Here is an 18,871-nt window from a genome sequence, read left to right as displayed (position 1 = left end):
CCCGTATCTACCTAATATGCATTGAGAAAACACTCAACAGCCACCGTTACATCTCTGAAGTTTTGAAGCGCAGGTGTCGATGTGAGTCCCCTCCCCCGGAAGTGGTCGACGTAGAGAACTCTGCGAAGCTACTGGCTAGGATCTAGGCAGGAGGGTATAAAATTTATGAAGTTGGGGGTTCTGAAGGCCTGGTAAAGGTCATTTATTGGCCGGCCTCGGGGTCTGATATGTCCTAGCGCGGAGTGGTACTAGTAGCCCGGGCAGTGGAGTAGTGAGCATAACTGGCGCCGGGCGCAAAATACCTTTTTAGTGCCCCCATCCCCCGAAAAAAACACAGTGATATGATGAAAATCTTGTTTGGAGGCCATTTGGCACCCTTCTGCGAGCGGCGTCTTGGGCATCATACATCCCCTTGCCTACCCTCGCTACGCCACACCCCCCGGTTCGCTGGGTAATGTCTCGCTGCGACGGCCCAAGGCCCATTCCGGAGTACCTTTGCAACTTAATGCAATTACCTCCACAACTTCGATAAGGAAACTGAGTTGAATAAGAAAAAGCACTGGCTAAAGGAAAAATGAACAAACCGTTAAGGGTTTACTGTGAAAGAAATGGTAATCCGAGCAACTGGTAGTTAGATATTGACGACTAGTGCCGTCTGGGAGACTTCCTGGGCGGTGCGCCTCTCTCTCTGAGGGGCTAGAGCGGAGGTTGAACCTCCACGTCTGGTTCTAAGGAGTGGGGGGACTTGTAGTGTGATTAAGTTCACGGAGCAAGGGAAAACCAATATTGTTGATGTTGTTGTTGTCGATGTGAGTGATGAGACACTAAAGTTCCTGGTTTCCTTGAAATCTATTTTCGTAGAACAATTGTCTATTTGAAATATCCAACACGAATTTTGATCAAGATGAAACTCTAAAAAAGTCCTGAGAGTAATTTGTGAAAAGTGAGACAGTTGTCGATCGGAGTTGAAGCATTATGCGTTTCGAACGTTCGTCCTGCAGTGGTTTTGAAAATATCTAAAATAGAGAAATCTGAAAGAATGCTGCTAATTTCGTTATTAATCTTAAAGAAGTGAGCGAAGGCCCTTCTGCTATATTTCTCGGGTCCTTTTTCTACAATTTATCAGCTTCTCAGTTTCGTTTATCTGGAGCATTAGCATTTTTAGAATCCTAGACTCAGTTTCACAGGCTTTCGGAGGTCTTTCCAAATCTTCTGCTTTTGGTTATACAGCTGATATTACATCTTGCTTCTAATTTCCAAACTAGATGTAACTGATTGAACAGATCCCTTTCTTGATTTATCTCGGATTATAGCGTGATTGGTTTTTAATTTGTTTCCGAGTTCGCCGCCTGAGGCACTTTAAGTTTCTATGAAATTTTGCTCTTGAAATTTAGTGGGCTTTCAGGGGTCTAAATTGAAGATGGAGCACTTGAAGTTTTTAATCCATTTTTGACTCAAACTGAGCTTCAGCGACTATTTGCACACTTGATAGACTTCGAGCTGAGCTTACACGCATCCATCATGAGTGGTAGGAGTGTGGCAGTTATTTAATTGTTGACAGTTTTTAGTATTTACTTTTCAAGTTTATTACTTAATTTGTTTAAATATTTATACAAGGTATAATTAGGCACTGGTTGAAGAAAACACTTTTCTGAAGCCTTTGAGCAGAAAGATTTAGTAGCTGATAGAAAAATCTGAGAGACGGTTCTGTAATTTTTTGGTCAGATAAGATTAGTTATGGTTCATAAAAGATGACTAGAGGATTTTCAACACTGGCATATTTTCGAAGGCTTGAAATAGGTCAGTCTAAAAAAGACATGGATGTTTTCTGTGGTGTTGTCCATTCTGTAATTTCTCGGCCACAGAAACGATTTTAGATGAGTATGTCAGTTGACGGATCATTTACCGGTCATCCTAAAGGCTACCGCATCAATTGTTGATTAGAAATTGACTTTATTAGTTAAGTTCAATCTATAAGTGTTTGCATACTATAAAAGCCTTACAACAACTCTGGAAGGTCAATATCTGTGCCGCGAAGATTACGTTTGCGATGTTGGTGTGGGCTAGATTTTCTTTGACCTATCTATATTTATAACCTATGGAAATGCATGTCTTGAAAGTTTAAGGAGGCCGTTTTAGGCTCGTTTATAGCTCAAAGAGGCCTTTTTTAGGCTTTAGGTATCTATCGGAATGAAGCCTTTGACCCTTTATGAGAATATACGCTGAAGCATTTGACTTGGCATTTATTCTTATGAACTCGTATATCTAGACAGAAGGCATTTTCGTATGAAATGACCACCACACTGACCCGATTTTAACCTCGTTGAAAAATTTTGCAAAACGTTTGGAATTCTTTCTGTGCCCATGTACAATGTCTAACTATTCTGAAAGAGCTAGAAACTACCTATTTCACGAATGATTGCCGTCTGATATGCTGTAGAAAATCGCTGAAAAGATTATAATGGAAGTAAAAGGGCTACATTCTTTATTAAGATGGGACTAATTCATTTGCATAATTTGTAAAATATTTTTCTTTTTAATTGCGACATACCGCTATGGTGTAATTGGAAGCAATTGGAAGGCCAAAAAATTTCAAAACGTCTCTACAAACTTATAAATGCATATTTAATATGTTTTTAATATATATAATTACCTAATTAATAATCATGTGAAAATTTGAAACCAATCAAACCAAGCAGTTTATATTCCAAATAAGTTAAGTGGTGCTCTTGTATCGAATTACAAAAGTCATGCTCTACAGCAGGGTTTCTTAAACCTTTTTCAGTTGCGACCCCTTTTTATCACTGAGATTATTTCGTGACCCCTAGCACCGCATAATATTTACAAAAATTTTGTGGGACCCCATAAGTATTGCGCAAATCCGACACTCGCGTGAGTGAAACTGTCAATTTTTTCACTTATACTGCAATAAACTATTGCAGTTTTAGGTAATTAACATTCATTTCTATTTTTAAGACATAGAGCAATGTGAAAATTTTAAATGAGCAACAGACGAAATGACAGCGTAGCGTGCAAAGCAAGGAAAATGAACGTTTATGTTATAAAAAGAATGCGTCGAAGAGTTTTCGTTTTTTTCTTTGTCTGTATTGTATTATCTTTATCTATTTTCAGATACATTGTGTAAAAATATTTGGTAATTGTAAAATTATTATAATAAGTTAAAGAAATATCAAAGCTGCTAAAATTTTTGGCGACCCCCTGCAGCAGGTCCCGCGACCCCCCAAGGGGGTCGTGACCCACAGTTTAAGAAACTCTGCTCTACAGAAGTATCTGGTAAGTGATTGTTAAAAAACATTTAGCATTTTTGAATTTATGGTTTGGATAAAAATACAAAAGGTGACATACCGCTTGTGAAACTGGCCCTTTGTTTCCATTTATCTTCCACTGAGTTTCGTAGTCTGTACAATTTGTGGTATAAGGTGCAGGCAAGAGATTCATAATTCTCTATAGAAAACGTAAGTAAAATTACCTAATTAGAATAAAATTACTAATAGTACATGAAGTTTTAGAAAATAATTTAGAAGCGCCTATTAAAATTATTGAGGATATTACTTAATTTTATTTTATTAATAATAGAATTCAGGAATATTCTTACCTCTTTAATGAAGTACTTATATTTGATGCCGGGATACATAACGAAACCATTTAAAAATGGATTCGCTAAAGCTGTAGGAGCATGGAAATCGATGTACATCGCAGCATATTGATCAGGAATAAATGGAAGATAATCAGTCTGATTTGTCAGCAGCAATAAATTGATCGCTGAAAAAATATATATGTGTTACCGTGAAAGACCGAAATTGGAGAATGTCGACTTTCACCGGAGAATGTCAACATTCACCAAATACGTCGGTGAAAGACCGAATACTTCACTACATTCTTGTATATTCGGACCCTCACCGGTGTATGTCGACAATCACAGATATGCTCTGGTGAAAGTCGAAAAGAGAGGTCATAAAGTGCCATAATAGTTTAAGTTGTTGAAATAAATAAGATTTGAATCACATAATTTAGTAAGGTTTTTATTGCTGTTATTTTATTTTCTCATTTAGAACGTACTGTATAATTAAGTAAGTTTTTAACTTCTATTATTTTCCTTTCTCATTTTGAATGTATTGTGTGTTTTGGGTTCTCATGTTCTCAAGTTCTTATTTCAAGTCTCAAGTGCGTTTATTCGCAACTGAATTACGGAGAAGAAAATGTAGTATTGTTATATGTTCAATGTCGACATTGACCGGTGTAAGTCAGAAATAAGAGTATTTGGAAAATATTTCGGGCATACACCAAGAGACTATGTGAATGTTGACATTCACCAGTGAAAGTCGACATTCTCCAGATTTCGGTGTTTCACCGTAACATATATACAATATAAAAACCTTGAAATTAAATAAAAAAATTCAGTGTTAATTAAATAATTTAGACTTCGAAGTTTTTGCTTAAAAAATAAGAATTTAATTATTAATGAAAAATCGTTTAGTGAGGCTGACGACAGCGCATTTTCCACAACAAGAGCAAATTCAGCCGGATTCTTCGTAGACAGCAAAATGCCCGATTTATTTAAAATGTTACATAACACTGTGCACTTTATGCGCGTAAAAATTTTTTTTATTGTGATCTATGTTATTTTCAGCCAATAATACCATATATATATATTGTAAACCGAAACTTTACAGAATTTCACATGACTTTCGTGAAATAGCCTTTTATATAAATTAACTCATAAAGTATAATTTTAAGTTTATAACCCGCTATTTTATGTTAATTTTTTTTTTTTTTTTTTGGTTAGCCTCGTTTCCATTTTCTTGCGGGAATGTAAATCTCCAGCTCGTGCGATATTCAGATTAGGTAGAAAGAAGAAAGTATTTAAAAGGTTCTGGAGCGTGAAATAAGAGCGTGTTCTGCCTGCTTGAAGGCCACGTTGCTAACTTTGATTTTCTAGAGATCAGTATTCTGCGACGTTAAGTCATTCTTGCCATTTAGGCTTGCTTACGCCGATATCGGTCAGAACTAGCTTGCGCGCTAGTTATACTCTGAAGTCTTTAGGCTATACTTAAATGTCATTAGTTTTAGCTCATCCATTATCTTCGATTTAAAGCCAAAGCTATTGGCTTTTGTAAGCACGAGTTCGTGCCGTGCGTAAAATTTTATTTAGATTAATAAACGGTCTAATACACCTTTTCCCTGTTTCTGTGGTGCTTGCAAGACATAGTAAGAATTCGCTACTTGTCTTTTACAGTTCTGGTCTAATTTTATGCTACATTAGAAAGCCAGACCCTGCACTGGCCTCCGAAAACGAACCATGGCACAGGAAACTTCAATATTTAGTTTGGCCCCCTAAACGTTGCAAGTTTCTCCGGTTGCAGCTAATCGCGTGGAGGGATTTGGATTTGTCATTCATATAAGAAGGAATTCTAAGAAGTTAGCAGTCATTTCTGGTGAGAAAACTCTGTAACGAGTTTTTTTTGAAAAACTGGGGGAATTCCCACTTTTTACTCTATCCAGTGCCAGAGACACAACAAATCACTATCATCACTGCTGCACTTAGAGGCCAAACCTTCACTTAGTACAGCTGCATTGAAAAAATTGTGTTAGGTGAGCCAGAAAGTGATACGTAGGCACATGGATTTAAAAATGCTCTTATTAAGGGGACTCATACATTTTAAAACCCATAAGATGTTCGAATAGGTGACTGTTGCAAAGAATCGGGATAACTTATTTATTTTAAAAGCAATTACTACCAACTTTTTACAGCTGACTACATAATATAGCTGCTTTCTGAAATAGTCATCAGAAAGTTTGTGTTGCCACAAATATTTTTATAATTTAATCCGCTTTGTGACAACATTTTTCGTCCTTTTTCCAACTTGCGCGCACAGTTTAAAACATTCTGTTTCATAATTTAATTCCATATTTAATACATAGCTTTTACAACATTTGGAAACTACTGTGAACCTAAAATTCTAAGAATTTCATGTTAAATTTTTATTTTATTTTGAATTGAGTTTATAGAATGTATTTTATTAAAAAAATTTGTAATGTTTTCGTCCATAAAATTTTTCAGTATTAAAATATTCATCAAATTGTTGGTTCAGTTAGAGAATAGTGTCCATATAAAGAATTCCATCCAATTTCAAGAATGTACCATTAGACATTTTTAAAATATCATCCGCGCAAGGTGGAAAAATGGCGAAATATTTTCTCACAAAGAGGATTAAATTACAAAAATATTTGTGGCAACACAAACTTTCTGGTTACTAGTTTCCAAAGCAGCTATACTATGTAGTCAGCAGTAAAAAGTTGGAAGTAATTCCTTTTAAAATAAATAAAATATCCCAATTCTTGCAACAATCACATATTCGAAGATCATGAGGGGTTTAAGGTGTACGAGTCCCCTTAAAGCGTTGCCCAATGTAAAAGATAGGACCAAGCTCGAATCGGAACTATTTAGAAAATTCCAGATTAAAATTCGAGGACATAATGATTTCATTTAAAGAAAAGTACAAATTTTTAATTTGTTGTATGGTAAGAGGCCAAGTGAAGAAATTATTCAAATTTTGCCAAGGTTACTACCTCGAATCCAAGATTTCTTCGAGTTTCGCAACCCCACGACTTTAGAAAGTCTATTCGAATTAGCAAGTAAGTTTGAAAAATCGACGCGTGGCAGAAAAAAGAAATAGCAAAGTATAGACCAAATACTCCGAAGCAGTTAGGCTATACTTAAATTTCATTAGTTTTATTTCGTTCATTATTTCATTAGTTCATCCGTTTACCCAGTTTTTAGCCAACGCCTTAGTGAAGATTCCAGTTTGGCAAGAAGCGACAATTTGATAACAGAGGAAAAGATTCAATAGTGAGTAAAGGTCGCCAAAAAGAAGGGCAAAAGAAAAACAGAAGGATAATTTAATCTACGAAGGAGTTCTGAAGACAAGAAAGTGTAGTTAATCTCGGAATCTAGAAAATCCTTCAAAATTTCAATTAACCTTTTGAAGCCGGGGCTTTGGTAGCGGTAAAAGCTACCAAAGGACGGGGAATCTTGAACCGAATGCTTTCCTCCTTTAAGAAATCACCTCCTATTTTAAACAAAGATTCTTGTGTGTAATTTAATGGATTTTCATAGGGGTGCATTCATGTCGCAAAAGGATGACCTTTGAAAGAGATAAGTGGTTAAAACCCTAGGGACGTGAAATTTGACATTTCACCCCACTTTTCAGCCAGGAAAATGGGGGAAAAAGACATAGTGGACAACTCTGTCTTTTCAAACAGAGGACTCTATGGCCACTATAATGGCCATCTTGTCTTCAAAAGGTTAAAAACCGTAACAGGGAAATTTTGAAGTTGCCGATTGTGTAGGTTTTACGAAAATAATATCCATGCAGAAGTATTTATTGATACCGCAGAGTCACGCAGTTTAATTTGAGAAGCGTGTTTCCGAAAATATTATCGAAATTATAGACATTTTAACTTAGAAGGGGCAAAAGTTATTGCTGCACAAGCAATGTACATGCATAGGTAAGAGATTATTGCTTATACAAGCGAAGGATGAAGTCCTAAAAATCATTTTCTTTATTGTAAGAAATCTTCAAGCCGCCGTAATTTCAGAGGTAGATATTTTTGAAAGCGGTAGGGGCTCATCTTAACTTCCAAGATTTTGTTTTACAGCCACAGATGAATAAGCTGGAAGAAAGATGAACGCAGCCACCTGAAGTTGAACTACAGCATTTGGTACCGGAGGAAAGGTGAAAGTTAAAAGGACTGCTCATATTATCGTGAACCATATTATAAATGGCACTAATGCTGCCCTAAGGAGGCCCAAAATTTATAGTTATGATAAAATTAAGGAAAATAATTAAGGACCATATAGAAGAAACGTTCAAGAATAAAATTATAACTCCGTTATCGAGTTTTTATACTAGCCCGGTGGTGCTGCGTAGGAGAGATGGTTTTACCAACCACAAAGCGTGGCGATTCCTCTTTGACTATAGGAAACTTAAGAGCGTAACTAAGTATCCTGTATACCACTTCTCCATTATTGAGAAGATCATCCGAAAACGAATCTACAAAATCCATGAAAATGTTGGATCTAACATCCGCCTATTTTCAAATTGGTGTGAAGCCTGAAAATGTCCTTAAAATTGCGACCATTACCAAGTCCAACACGTATGCTTTTTGTGAATGCCGTTTGGCTTATGTGGAGCACTTGCCACTTTCCAATGGGTCATCGATACGATATTACGACCAGTCCTTGGCAAAAATACAGTTAGTCAATAAAGTCTGCGTACATCAAGAAAAATAATATCAAATCCAAATTTTAAAGTGCGAAAAGGGTAGTTTCTTAAAGTTTTATTTTTTAGATATTTAGTTTCAATAAGGGACTTTGAAATTATTTAACTGTAATATTTTCATATTTAATAATTTATGCGCACTAATTTTTAAAAGATAAGTGGCCAGAAATCAAAGCCGATAAAGTTTGCGTACAACGCGAAGGAGGCAGGGGATTTCTTATCTAACTTTTAAACTTCAAATTTGAGAATGCAAAGGAAGTTACACTTTCAAGGTCATTGACCTCCGAAGCAAATTTCACGTTGGTTGGAAGTTGCTATTTCTATTTTTCTTTGACGAAAATGACAACCAATAAAGAAATTCCTTTAGTTACGAGACAACTAATTATCAAATTGGGAGATGAAGGTAAAACTCTTCGTTATATTGGTAAAACCATTGGAAAACCATTTTCTAGTGTGCAAAGAGTTATTCAAAACTATCTTGACACTGGTGGTCTTGCTGTAAAACCAAGATGTGGGAAACCGAAGAAGCTAACGCAGAGAAAAGAAAGAAAAATTCTTTTACGAATTAAACAAAATCCTAAACTTTCTGCTGCAAGCATTGCAAAAGACATTTTTTTAACTAGCAACAAGGAAATTTCTCCTGAAACTGTACGAAAAGTGCTGCGAAAGTCCGATTATCATGGACGCAAACCTAGGTCTATGCCATATATTTCCTAGACAAATAGAAAGAAAAGAATTGCTTTTGCCAAAACATAGTTAAACTCTTCGCAGGACTTCTGGAACAATGTAATTTGGTCAGATGAAAGTAAATTTACAATATTTAAAGTTAATGGCCACCCTATTGTATGGAGAAAACCAGGAACCTAACTGAATCTGAGAAATTTAAATCCAACTGTCAAACATGGAGTTGGCGGTGTGATGGTATGGGGGTGTATGTCGTCAAAAGGAGTTGGAAATTTTCACATTATTGATAAAGTGATATATAAGTATGTTTATCTGGATATTCTGAAGAAAAATCTACGAGACAGTGCTCGAAATTTAAACCTTTCTAATACCTTTATTTTCCAACAAGACAACGACCCGAAACATACAGCTAAAATTGTGAAGGAATATCTTCTCTATCACACTCCAAGACAGTAGCGTACTCCTCCACAGTCACCAGACCTCAATCCAATCGAACATTTGTGGGCAAAATTGGAGAAACGAATTCGAAAACACAATATTACGTCGCGAAATAAGCTAATTAGTAAATTGCAGGAAGAATGGGCGAAATTTACGTCGGATGACACTGAAAAACTAGTTCAGTCAATGCCCAGACGTCTGCAAGCTGTTTTGAAGAATAAAGGATATCCTACAAAGTATTGAAGTAATGTAAAAAACTTATATTTTGCTTTTCTTTTTAAAGTGTACGCAGACTTATTGGAGGGAATTTCTGAGTTTTTTTGACAAAATATATTTTTGAAAAAATGTAAAAAGTATTACACTGATATTATTTACTTTTTATTTAAGCTTACAATTTTAGCTAATAGAAGAAAAAAAAATGCAATGATTAAAATACATTTTTCTATGCTTTAAGTGTTTTTTAATTTAAAATTTAGTCTGTACGCAGACTTTTGTGACTAACTGTATATTTATTTATTTAGACTATATTATAATCACGAGAAAAACAATCGATAATCATATTAAAGACCCATGTGAAGTATTTTCACTTCTAAATGAAGCTGGACTAAAAATAAATGCCGCCAAATGTAAGTTAGCTTCTTCAGAGCTTCGTTACTTAATTAGTTTAGAAAATATCTAGAGAACTATTTGCCTAACAGGATATGCCCGGGAAGAGTGTTTATAAGGGAAACCGCAAAAACATCCACGCAGCCAGTTCTTTCATTCGATTCGAACCAGGGTGGAACTATCAGTACTTACTAGTCACTGGTGGGCCAGATATATTTATAAGAAAATAAAATAATCAAATATAGGGAGGAAACATGTATAAAGTATAAAAATAATGAACTTAGGATATGTTGAAAAACTTCACATGTTTGCGCACAAGTCCTGGGATCTTCTCAGACCGAGGTAAACAGTATCTCCGGACCGATAGGCCGATATGCTAATTCCTGCAGCCTGAGTACGATATCTTACCCTTTTCTAGTACACTGTACAGCAAGATCTGACAGGAAATAGTAATTTTTTTTTTTTTTTTTAAATAAGACACATAGTAGGAGTACTGTTTGCGTGAGTGGAGAAATGCATTCATGGAGGACGTCCTACCACCTACGAGAAACCGGCTCCTATTTATGTCACACACGGAGAAAAACACCACAATATTCACACAGCTATCTCTTTGGCATTCATCCTTAAAACTGCTGATTTCAATCATTCGATTCAAACTACTATTCTTCGATAATGTTACCTACTCGGCTAGTGGAGGCTATACGGAAGAATGCCTTTAATTCTTTGAAACGATGGTACAGTTAAATCTCGGAAGTTTTTTCTTTCCTTTTTATATAAAATAAGCATACTTATGCTGGAAAATTATCTTTTATTATTAATAAAATATTTTTATGAAAAATATAAAGTAGAATAATTTTTATTGAAACTCATTTTGCTTTTATTATTACCAGTTGTTGAAGGAATGTTTTCGGATTGTGCATTTGGCATTGCCCATATTGAATTGAACATAAAGCAGTTTGTTCTGGTTAGGATTTCTCCTCTCGTGTGCAGAGCTCGTCTTGCTCTTCTGAAAAAAATAAAACAGTTTTAGCATGCAGTTTTGTTATTAGCAGTTCCATTAACTTTGAAAGAAATCTTACTTAGATAGAGAAAACTATTTATCTAATATAAGAAACTGAAACTGAAAATATTACATTCCTATTCTCCCCCTCCCTCTCTAAAAAGTGAAGACTTTTGTTTATTTTTAAATTTTCTTTGCTATCATAATTTACATTTTTTGGCATCACAGCTTATTTTGAAAATACAATTTTTATGCTGATGTAAAGGTATAGTTGCGGAATACTTAAATTTTTATATAATAAAAATGTGAGGAATCTGTAAAACAAAGACCGAAGCACATTTTTCGTTTAAGCAATTAATCATTCAGGATAAGTAAAATAAAAACGATAAAATGTTATTTGTTAACAAATTAGATATCATGCGAAATGTAACAAAAGTATTTTGTAGGTTTTTAAAGATGGGTTAAAATTATGAAAAGAAATATAAAAGTATTAATTCAGAAGTCAAACAACAAAAATCAGTGTTATATTTTCAAAATTTTCACAGAACTAGATTCGATGGTTTTACCGAACCACCATCCTCAGCTGCAAAACCGCAAATGAACCAGATAGGATATAATGATTAGATAAGATAAGAAAGCCTGGACAAAAATAAGCAAGTGGCGCCATCTATTGAGGAAACCAGACCAGAACGACCAGAACTAAAACATAATTTCTTTAAAAGACGAAGGCAAAGATGAATTGGAATTAGGATCGTTAACTAGAACAGAAAGATTTTTTTGAATGTGAAATGCCTCTAGAAAATCCAGTTCTCCAATGGAAGATGTTTTTTGAATAATTTTGGCAGCAGAAAAATTGAAAGTGTGATTTTTGGACCAACAACGTTGAGCAACAGAAGACTTCTGTTGCTCAACGTTTCCTTTTTTTCTAACATATGCCTCATGTTGCTTGACGCGAAATTTTAAGGCTCTCTTAGTTTGGCCAATGTAAATTAAACCACACTGGCAAGGAATCCTATAAATACCCCAGGAATTTATATCCGGAATGGGGTCCTTGAGTATGGAACTCGGAATTTTATTGATGGGAGACTAAACGACCTGAAAGTTAAATTTCTGCAAAATATGTGCAACTTTATAGCTAATTGATGGAAAGAAGGGAATGACAACAGAATTTTTATAATCTCTTAAAACAAGAGTGTGCCTTTTAGCGTGTTGAGATGAGAATTTTTTAACTGCTTGATTAATAATGTTGGGTGAAAATATAACACTGATTTTTGTTGTTTGACTTCTGAATTAATATTTGGTCTGCGTGTTATTGAGTCTTAAATATAAAAGTAGTTAAGTATCAAATTTTGAATCGGAAATTACGAGTATATTTAAATTTCAGAACGATATTTAGTGAGCTAAAATTCTACATTTTCTCTGTTAAATGTAATTTTTTAGATTTGAAAAAACTGGAATTATCGAAATGAATATGGAATAATGTATGACTTATTTCTTATTACTAAATGGTTACCATATTTTCTTGCGTATTCCCCCCTTTTAAACTAATTTAATCGAATCGTCCGAAAATCGAGAGGGTGATTTATAATTTCCGAACTCGATTATAATATGACCACAACAAATGAAAACTGGTCATGGATAAACTAGTTGCAACTATCATAAGCTTATTTCTTTAAAAAGCACTGTAGGATTTTATTTTATTTTCCTAATAGTTAATTTTTAATTTTCTTTCCTTCCCACCCTCATTTTTCTATCTACGCTTTCCTGCCAGAAAGAGTTTTCAGTTTCACTCTAGGGTTGTTATTAGTTAAAGATTACTAAAAGCTTATATTGCTATTAGTTAAAGCTTGCTGTTTTACGGCTGTGTATATTAATTGTCTACATTAGCTAAAGACCCAACTACTAGTTAAATATCTCTGTGGAGCTTCGGGTGATTATTTAACTTAGTTTAGTTTTATGTTTTGCACTTTTAAGTTACCGCCATAAGTGCTAGCTAAATGTACGCCCAAGAGGGGGCCTTCTGTAAGTAAATTTGAATTAAAACAAAAGGGTATTTTAAACCTTTTTCTGTTGTTGTTACTAACCCAGCAGAACTCAGCGAATAGTCGCTTTGCAGTTCTAGTAGGTTCTAGCAGCAGTCAAGTAACTTTAATTTAGTTAGAACACTATAAAACCTACGTTCCAATAAGAACACATCGGAATATTAACATTACGATCACTGACGGATAGTGAACCCGTATCTGATGGTAACTGAGTCGGATATGTCACGCTTTGGTATGGCTGAATTACCTTGTAAAACCTCTGCGACCCTCACATGAATGAGTCTTGATCGCAGTTTCCTAGAAAGGCAAATGTGGAAAGAAGAAGTAGAGGGCGAAAGAAAAAGGTCTGGATTTAGAAAGATCGGAACATATTGTTACGCTTTCTTTTTCTAACACCAGTTGTTACGTTATTTTCTTCCTTCACGTTCGTACGAGGTTCGTGGATTTGGAGTGAAAAACGACGACACTTGATGAAGTATCGAAACACACTTTATTTACCAATATCAATCAGGACAGCTCCAAAACACTTTTAAAGTCGGCGAAGATCTGCTATAAACACGCTGGAACAATCAGCAACACAGCCTTAACACTGTCAGGCAATAACGGTGGAGGCAGCTTCATTGCAAAGCACCAGAGTACAGCTTCCGACTCTGCTTGGTCGTTCTCGGAACTCCACGTACTCTCGAGACTCTCCACGCTACAACTCTAGATACACAAGAGTATAGCTCTTGACTCAGCACAGTCTAAGGCGAAACTCGACGATGCACTAATTCGCGATACACTAAAAGACTCTGTCATGCACTCGACGACGAACTCGGCGCTACGACTTGGGGACACTCGCTCAATGACTATCAGCTCGTTAGACGAGGCACACACACTAACTGACTGCAGACCAGTAGGGTTTATATAGTTTTCGGCTTGTGTTCGAGAACATTCTGGGTTAAACCGGTAAGAATTCGTTCCAGAAGGTTCTCCATCCGTCCATGGTATATCGCCAATTTTGTCGCTAAAAGTCACCAAATGGGCGATTTCTTGCCAAATGTGGCAACCCTTTTATGGCAACACTAAAACTGCTTTGCGGGAAGCCATCTTACCGCGCCTGTACATTTCGTAACAATATTAGTAGTAGATAAGCTACAATGTAAATAATAGAAAGAACATGAATAGTTATAGGAACGTAAATAATAGAAGTTTGAACACAAGCTCTGACATTTTCTCTTCGAGTTCCAGTTCAACTGTTTGGAACGGAAGCCAGCTGAAAGAGCTATAAATAATCCAGTTTTTGCAGTTGCACTCTCTTCTACTTGCTCTCTCCAAACCTAATCCCGTTGTATGAAGGTAAGCGAGAGAAGGGTGTCATTTACAGCAATTATTCCTTGTCCGTTTTGCTTTGCATTCCCGAAGTAAGTTTTTAGTGTCTCTACACAAACTGATTCGTTGTTTTAGCCTGTGGACATCTTTTACATTTGCCTGTGATGATGTCGAATGTGACTTTCGCCGAACGCCGTGCTGAGCTGAAGAATATCCAGTTCATTGAGGTAAGTTCTTTGCTCTATTTTTACTTCGAGACACGAGATCGACTAAGCCGTGCCTGTCTGCTAAAAATGGCTGGACATTTTTCACTCCTAAAAAGTTTTATAATATTCTGCAAGAATGACGTCGAAAAACAATTAATGACATTTGCGATGTTATTTTTTCACTTCCTGCGGCGTTCTGTTCTCGGATGAACTCGGGATGTCATCATGTTACTGGTTAACCTAGGTGACATCATGAACCTAGGTTTCTATGTGATTGAATATGCATCTAAATTTCTACTACGATATGAAAGTTCTGAACAAATGTAAATTTCACATGTGATGATGTTCCGTTTTTTGACATCGTTATATGAGCTAGTTAATCTTTTATCTAATTTAGGGTTATTAGGCGTACCTGGTAAAATCCTAAATATTCTACCCTTTTGGATAACGTAGTGTAATGTAATATACAAGTGTGCTGCAACCCTCCTGGCCGAAAATAATCGGCCCATGGTTAATGCAGCCCACCCAACACAGTACAACTTTAACAACAACTTAGTACAGTTTTAGTCAGCACACACAACTTTAACAAACAAAAATACAGTTAAAAGATTAAAACAAAAGATTGCAACACAGATTAAAACAGAAATGCAGTTAAAAACATCAAACCAAAATTCCGAGTATTATTCTATTGCCATTTATAAATTTCATTAAATCCTTTGCAAATCTAAACTCTTTACTGTGGCAGCAAAACTGTTTTTTAACTGTTTTTCCCAAACATGCCTCAATAATGTGCAGTTTTCGACGAAATGTCGTGCGTTCCATTTCGCTTTCCAGCAATCATGTAAGAAATCCTTACCAATAACAATTCTTTTCGATGTTTGGATATTGAACGCATCACCGGCATTATCCATAGCAACATCTTTGGCCAGCATGTCTGCCCTCTCATTACCTATAACAGCAATATAATAGGCTCTCACCCCAGTTCATTTTCACTTAATGCATTTTATCAACTTCTACAATGAGATCTTTTATATATAAGACCAAAAATAATAGTGTTATCAGTATCTGCTAGTGCTTCCAAACCAGGTAATGAGTCTGCATAGACATTAATATATGGTTTTACATACACTCAGGTTTTTATTAATTCATTTAAGAGCAAATATGATAGCAGCCAATTCGGCTCGAAAAATCGAATAGTATCTTCCTTTTGGGTATTGTTTCACAGCGTAATCCATGGCAATAAAAATAATTATCCCTCAATATAGATGATTAATCATTTCTTAATATTTAGATAACTGACGGCATTACGTATTTTTTACTTCATGAAGTAGGGTGAAATCACATGATCCACATCCGGGTAGCTGAATGATGAGTTTGAACAAAATTGATGGAAATATACACTGAATAAAAATAAAAATAATCAAGGGAGTACCATTTACCAACAAATTAGCCCTCAGAGAGGAAAACTACGTACAACAGAGGAAGGAGAAAATTACGCGAATGTTTAAAAAAAAAATTCAGAACCTAATACTGAAAAGGTAGGGAGAAAAATACGCTGGGAAATACTGTGTTACTGTTTTTTAATTCTGTTCTTTCCTTTGTTTTATAATGTTCCTAATCTAATTTGTCTATGCTGAACGTAGTGGAACTTGTTGAACTACGTAGCGACCTTTATTATCTCAAACTAAGGATTCAGTCGGTCCTTTTCTCGGGCTTACAGAAAAGCCTCCACTTGGGTTTTGAAATCTAAATAAGGAAATAAAAAACTAATCTAATGCTAAGCAAAACTGACTCAGTCGAAGCTATACACAATTATCTAACGTATTTGGCCCTTGATTAAATTAGCCAGCGAATATGAGCAGGCATGTACAATACCGCCAAGCTTAACAACGACGTAGCTTGAGGGCAAACACGTACCACTAAGGACACATAAGCTCTTCTCCTGGAAGTAAGCAAAACTTGAGCGGTAAAGTCATTGAACACTGGTAGTTCGGTCCGAGGTTCGACTCCCGCGAACGGACTGGCAGCATGGGTGTTTTCGTGGTTTTCCCCATGTGTAACGTGTATACGAGCCAGTTTCCCTTAGAAAGCCCTCCACTAAGGCATCCCTCCCCTTAGGCAGACAGCCTTAGTGTGCTTTGCCATAATTAAATACACACACACACACATACACACCTCTATATACTCTTTCTACCTCATTCACATGCAACGCGATTCTAAAACCTCATTCTGGTAGTGAGTTATAAAGAGGAAAGAGTTTCAAAATTAAAAATAGCTGTTAGAAAATTAAAATAAACCTTACATTTTGATACAAGACCGAATAGTTCAGATTTATTTCTAATTTTTCATGTTTCTTCTTGATGCAAGCATTTAAAAGAGTTTTAACATCCTGCAAAACAGCATTGAGGCTCAGATACCTTGCTTATAAAGCTTCAGTTTCACTTTTTGAACTCTCTTAGTTTATTCCACGAGGAAGAAAGATTAGTAACCTGATGGGTATTTAAAAATATAGCTAATGTCATTTAAAATGTCACAAAATTGCGCAGGGTTTTAAATAAGACAGAACAGTGCTTAAATTGCGCCGGAACCCAGCTCCGGTACTTCTCAAATTTTAAGATAAATTACAATTCTAGCCGGAACGCTCCGGAGCCTTGGATAAGATGAGCTTCGGTACTTCTTTTTATAAAACTGAACCACAATTTAAAGGGGGAAAAATTTAGAATTTCTAAAGTTTTAGTTTAACAAAAAGCAGACCTTGCAATACTGTATTTCCCTAGAAATACGAACTCATGAGAACATGAGACGTTCAAGTAAAGTCCCTTCACTCACATGCGAAAACCTTTCCCTTTAAGAAGGGCAATAAATTTTGGGGGAGTTTGTTTAGGAACGCGTAAATTTCCCTCCATGCCATCGTATCTAGTGTATTATTATCTATGCTTACAATTAGTTATCCTCGCAGGATGGAAAAATTGTGGTCTTAAATGTGCGTCAAGTGAGAACGAGTACAACAAGAGTGAAATACTGAGATGAAAACTGTTCAAGCACGTCCTATACATCGTCTTTCTACAGTATTCACTAATGGGGGGGGTAAGCGCAACCAGGAACTTTACATTCATCATTAGGAGTCAGATTCAGGACTCATTTTACCCCTGACATACATATGCTTGATGGCTATAATTATATCAGCAGAGAGCCGTGGCCAAAGAGAACGTTCTCTCTCACCAACATGCCCCTCATTTCTTGTTTCCACCCACTCATACCTTCATTCTGTTTCGCCCTGGAATTTTCATCAGCTATACTTTAAGTATATTTAATTTTTGTGATGATAAAAGAACTTCTCTCCCCCCTACGATCAGAGCTTAAATTGGGCCGGAGCCCACAGGATATCGGCTCCGGTGCTGCTCAGTTTTTGTAATAAATCATAATTCTAGCCGGAACGCATCGGACCCCTGAATAAGAAGCCTGTGGCACTTCTTTTACGCAATTGAATAACAATTTCAGTAGAAATTTTTAGCTCGAAAATTTTATTTTAACAATAAAATTATATTAAAAATCGCTTATTAAATTTCAATTTATCTCTTTACATTTTATTTAATTTTAATTTTTTAATTACTTCAATCTTTAATTATTTCAATAAATAATAATTAATTATCTAATAATGATCAATTAAATTATAATTAATGAATTATATAATAATTATTGATTAAATAACAATTCATAAGCATTAGTTAAATAGCTATTAATTAATTTGATGATAATTATCTATCTAATTTTAAAATTATTAATGAGTTTAATAGTCATTTTATTTATTTATTGACGCTAGTTCCTCTTTGCTGACGGTCTTCCATAGGGCTCCGGCACTTCTAATCTTAGAAATTAAGCCCCGAGACAGAATTTAAGGCAACTTTTTCTTCGTAAACTCACCTACATGGTATAGAAGGAGAATTTCCTGCGGTTAGTATTTCACATTTCTTGACTACATTTTCTTCAAAATTATTTATTTCCGACTGAAATTCTAAGTCATTCATTATTTCTTGTATAACAGCTGTCTCATTGCGTGGTACCTAAAAAAGAATTTTCTGTTTAATACATCATTGAATCGGTTTCAAAACATAAAAGAAAATGTAATATCACTTTGTAACAGCTGCTATGGTTTCCATACACACTTATGTGCAATATTTAAGGGAATTTGCAAATGATTTATGTTATTACAAAAGGTAATAATTACGCCACCAAAGAATCATGTAAATATTTAGATTCAGATACGTTAGCTTACACTTG

The 18,871-nt window shown here is 35.4% G+C and overlaps 1 protein-coding gene across 1 annotated transcript in view; it reads right to left on the bottom strand.

Annotated features, from left to right (window-relative positions):
- Nucleotides 1–18,648, bottom strand: part of LOC118197476 (epithelial sodium channel subunit alpha-like) — a 34,661-nt gene extending 16,013 nt beyond the window's left edge. The window contains exons 1-4 of the mRNA XM_035368989.2: nt 18,515–18,648; nt 10,919–11,037; nt 3,617–3,783; nt 3,367–3,465 (exon numbers count right to left, since the gene is read on the bottom strand). Coding sequence (XP_035224880.2) covers nt 3,367–3,465; nt 3,617–3,783; nt 10,919–11,037; nt 18,515–18,618 — 489 coding nt within the window. The 5' untranslated portion in view covers nt 18,619–18,648. The remainder of the gene's footprint in view (nt 1–3,366; nt 3,466–3,616; nt 3,784–10,918; nt 11,038–18,514) is intronic.
- Between the last annotated feature and the right edge of the window lie 223 nt (nt 18,649–18,871).

The sequence above is a fragment of the Stegodyphus dumicola genome, chromosome 5 (genome assembly GCF_044657685.1).
Source record: "Stegodyphus dumicola isolate Sdum_Otavi_A_Nest chromosome 5, ASM4465768v1".
Classification (NCBI taxonomy): Eukaryota; Metazoa; Arthropoda; class Arachnida; order Araneae; family Eresidae; genus Stegodyphus; species Stegodyphus dumicola.
This window is presented reverse-complemented; position numbering and strand designations above follow the sequence as displayed.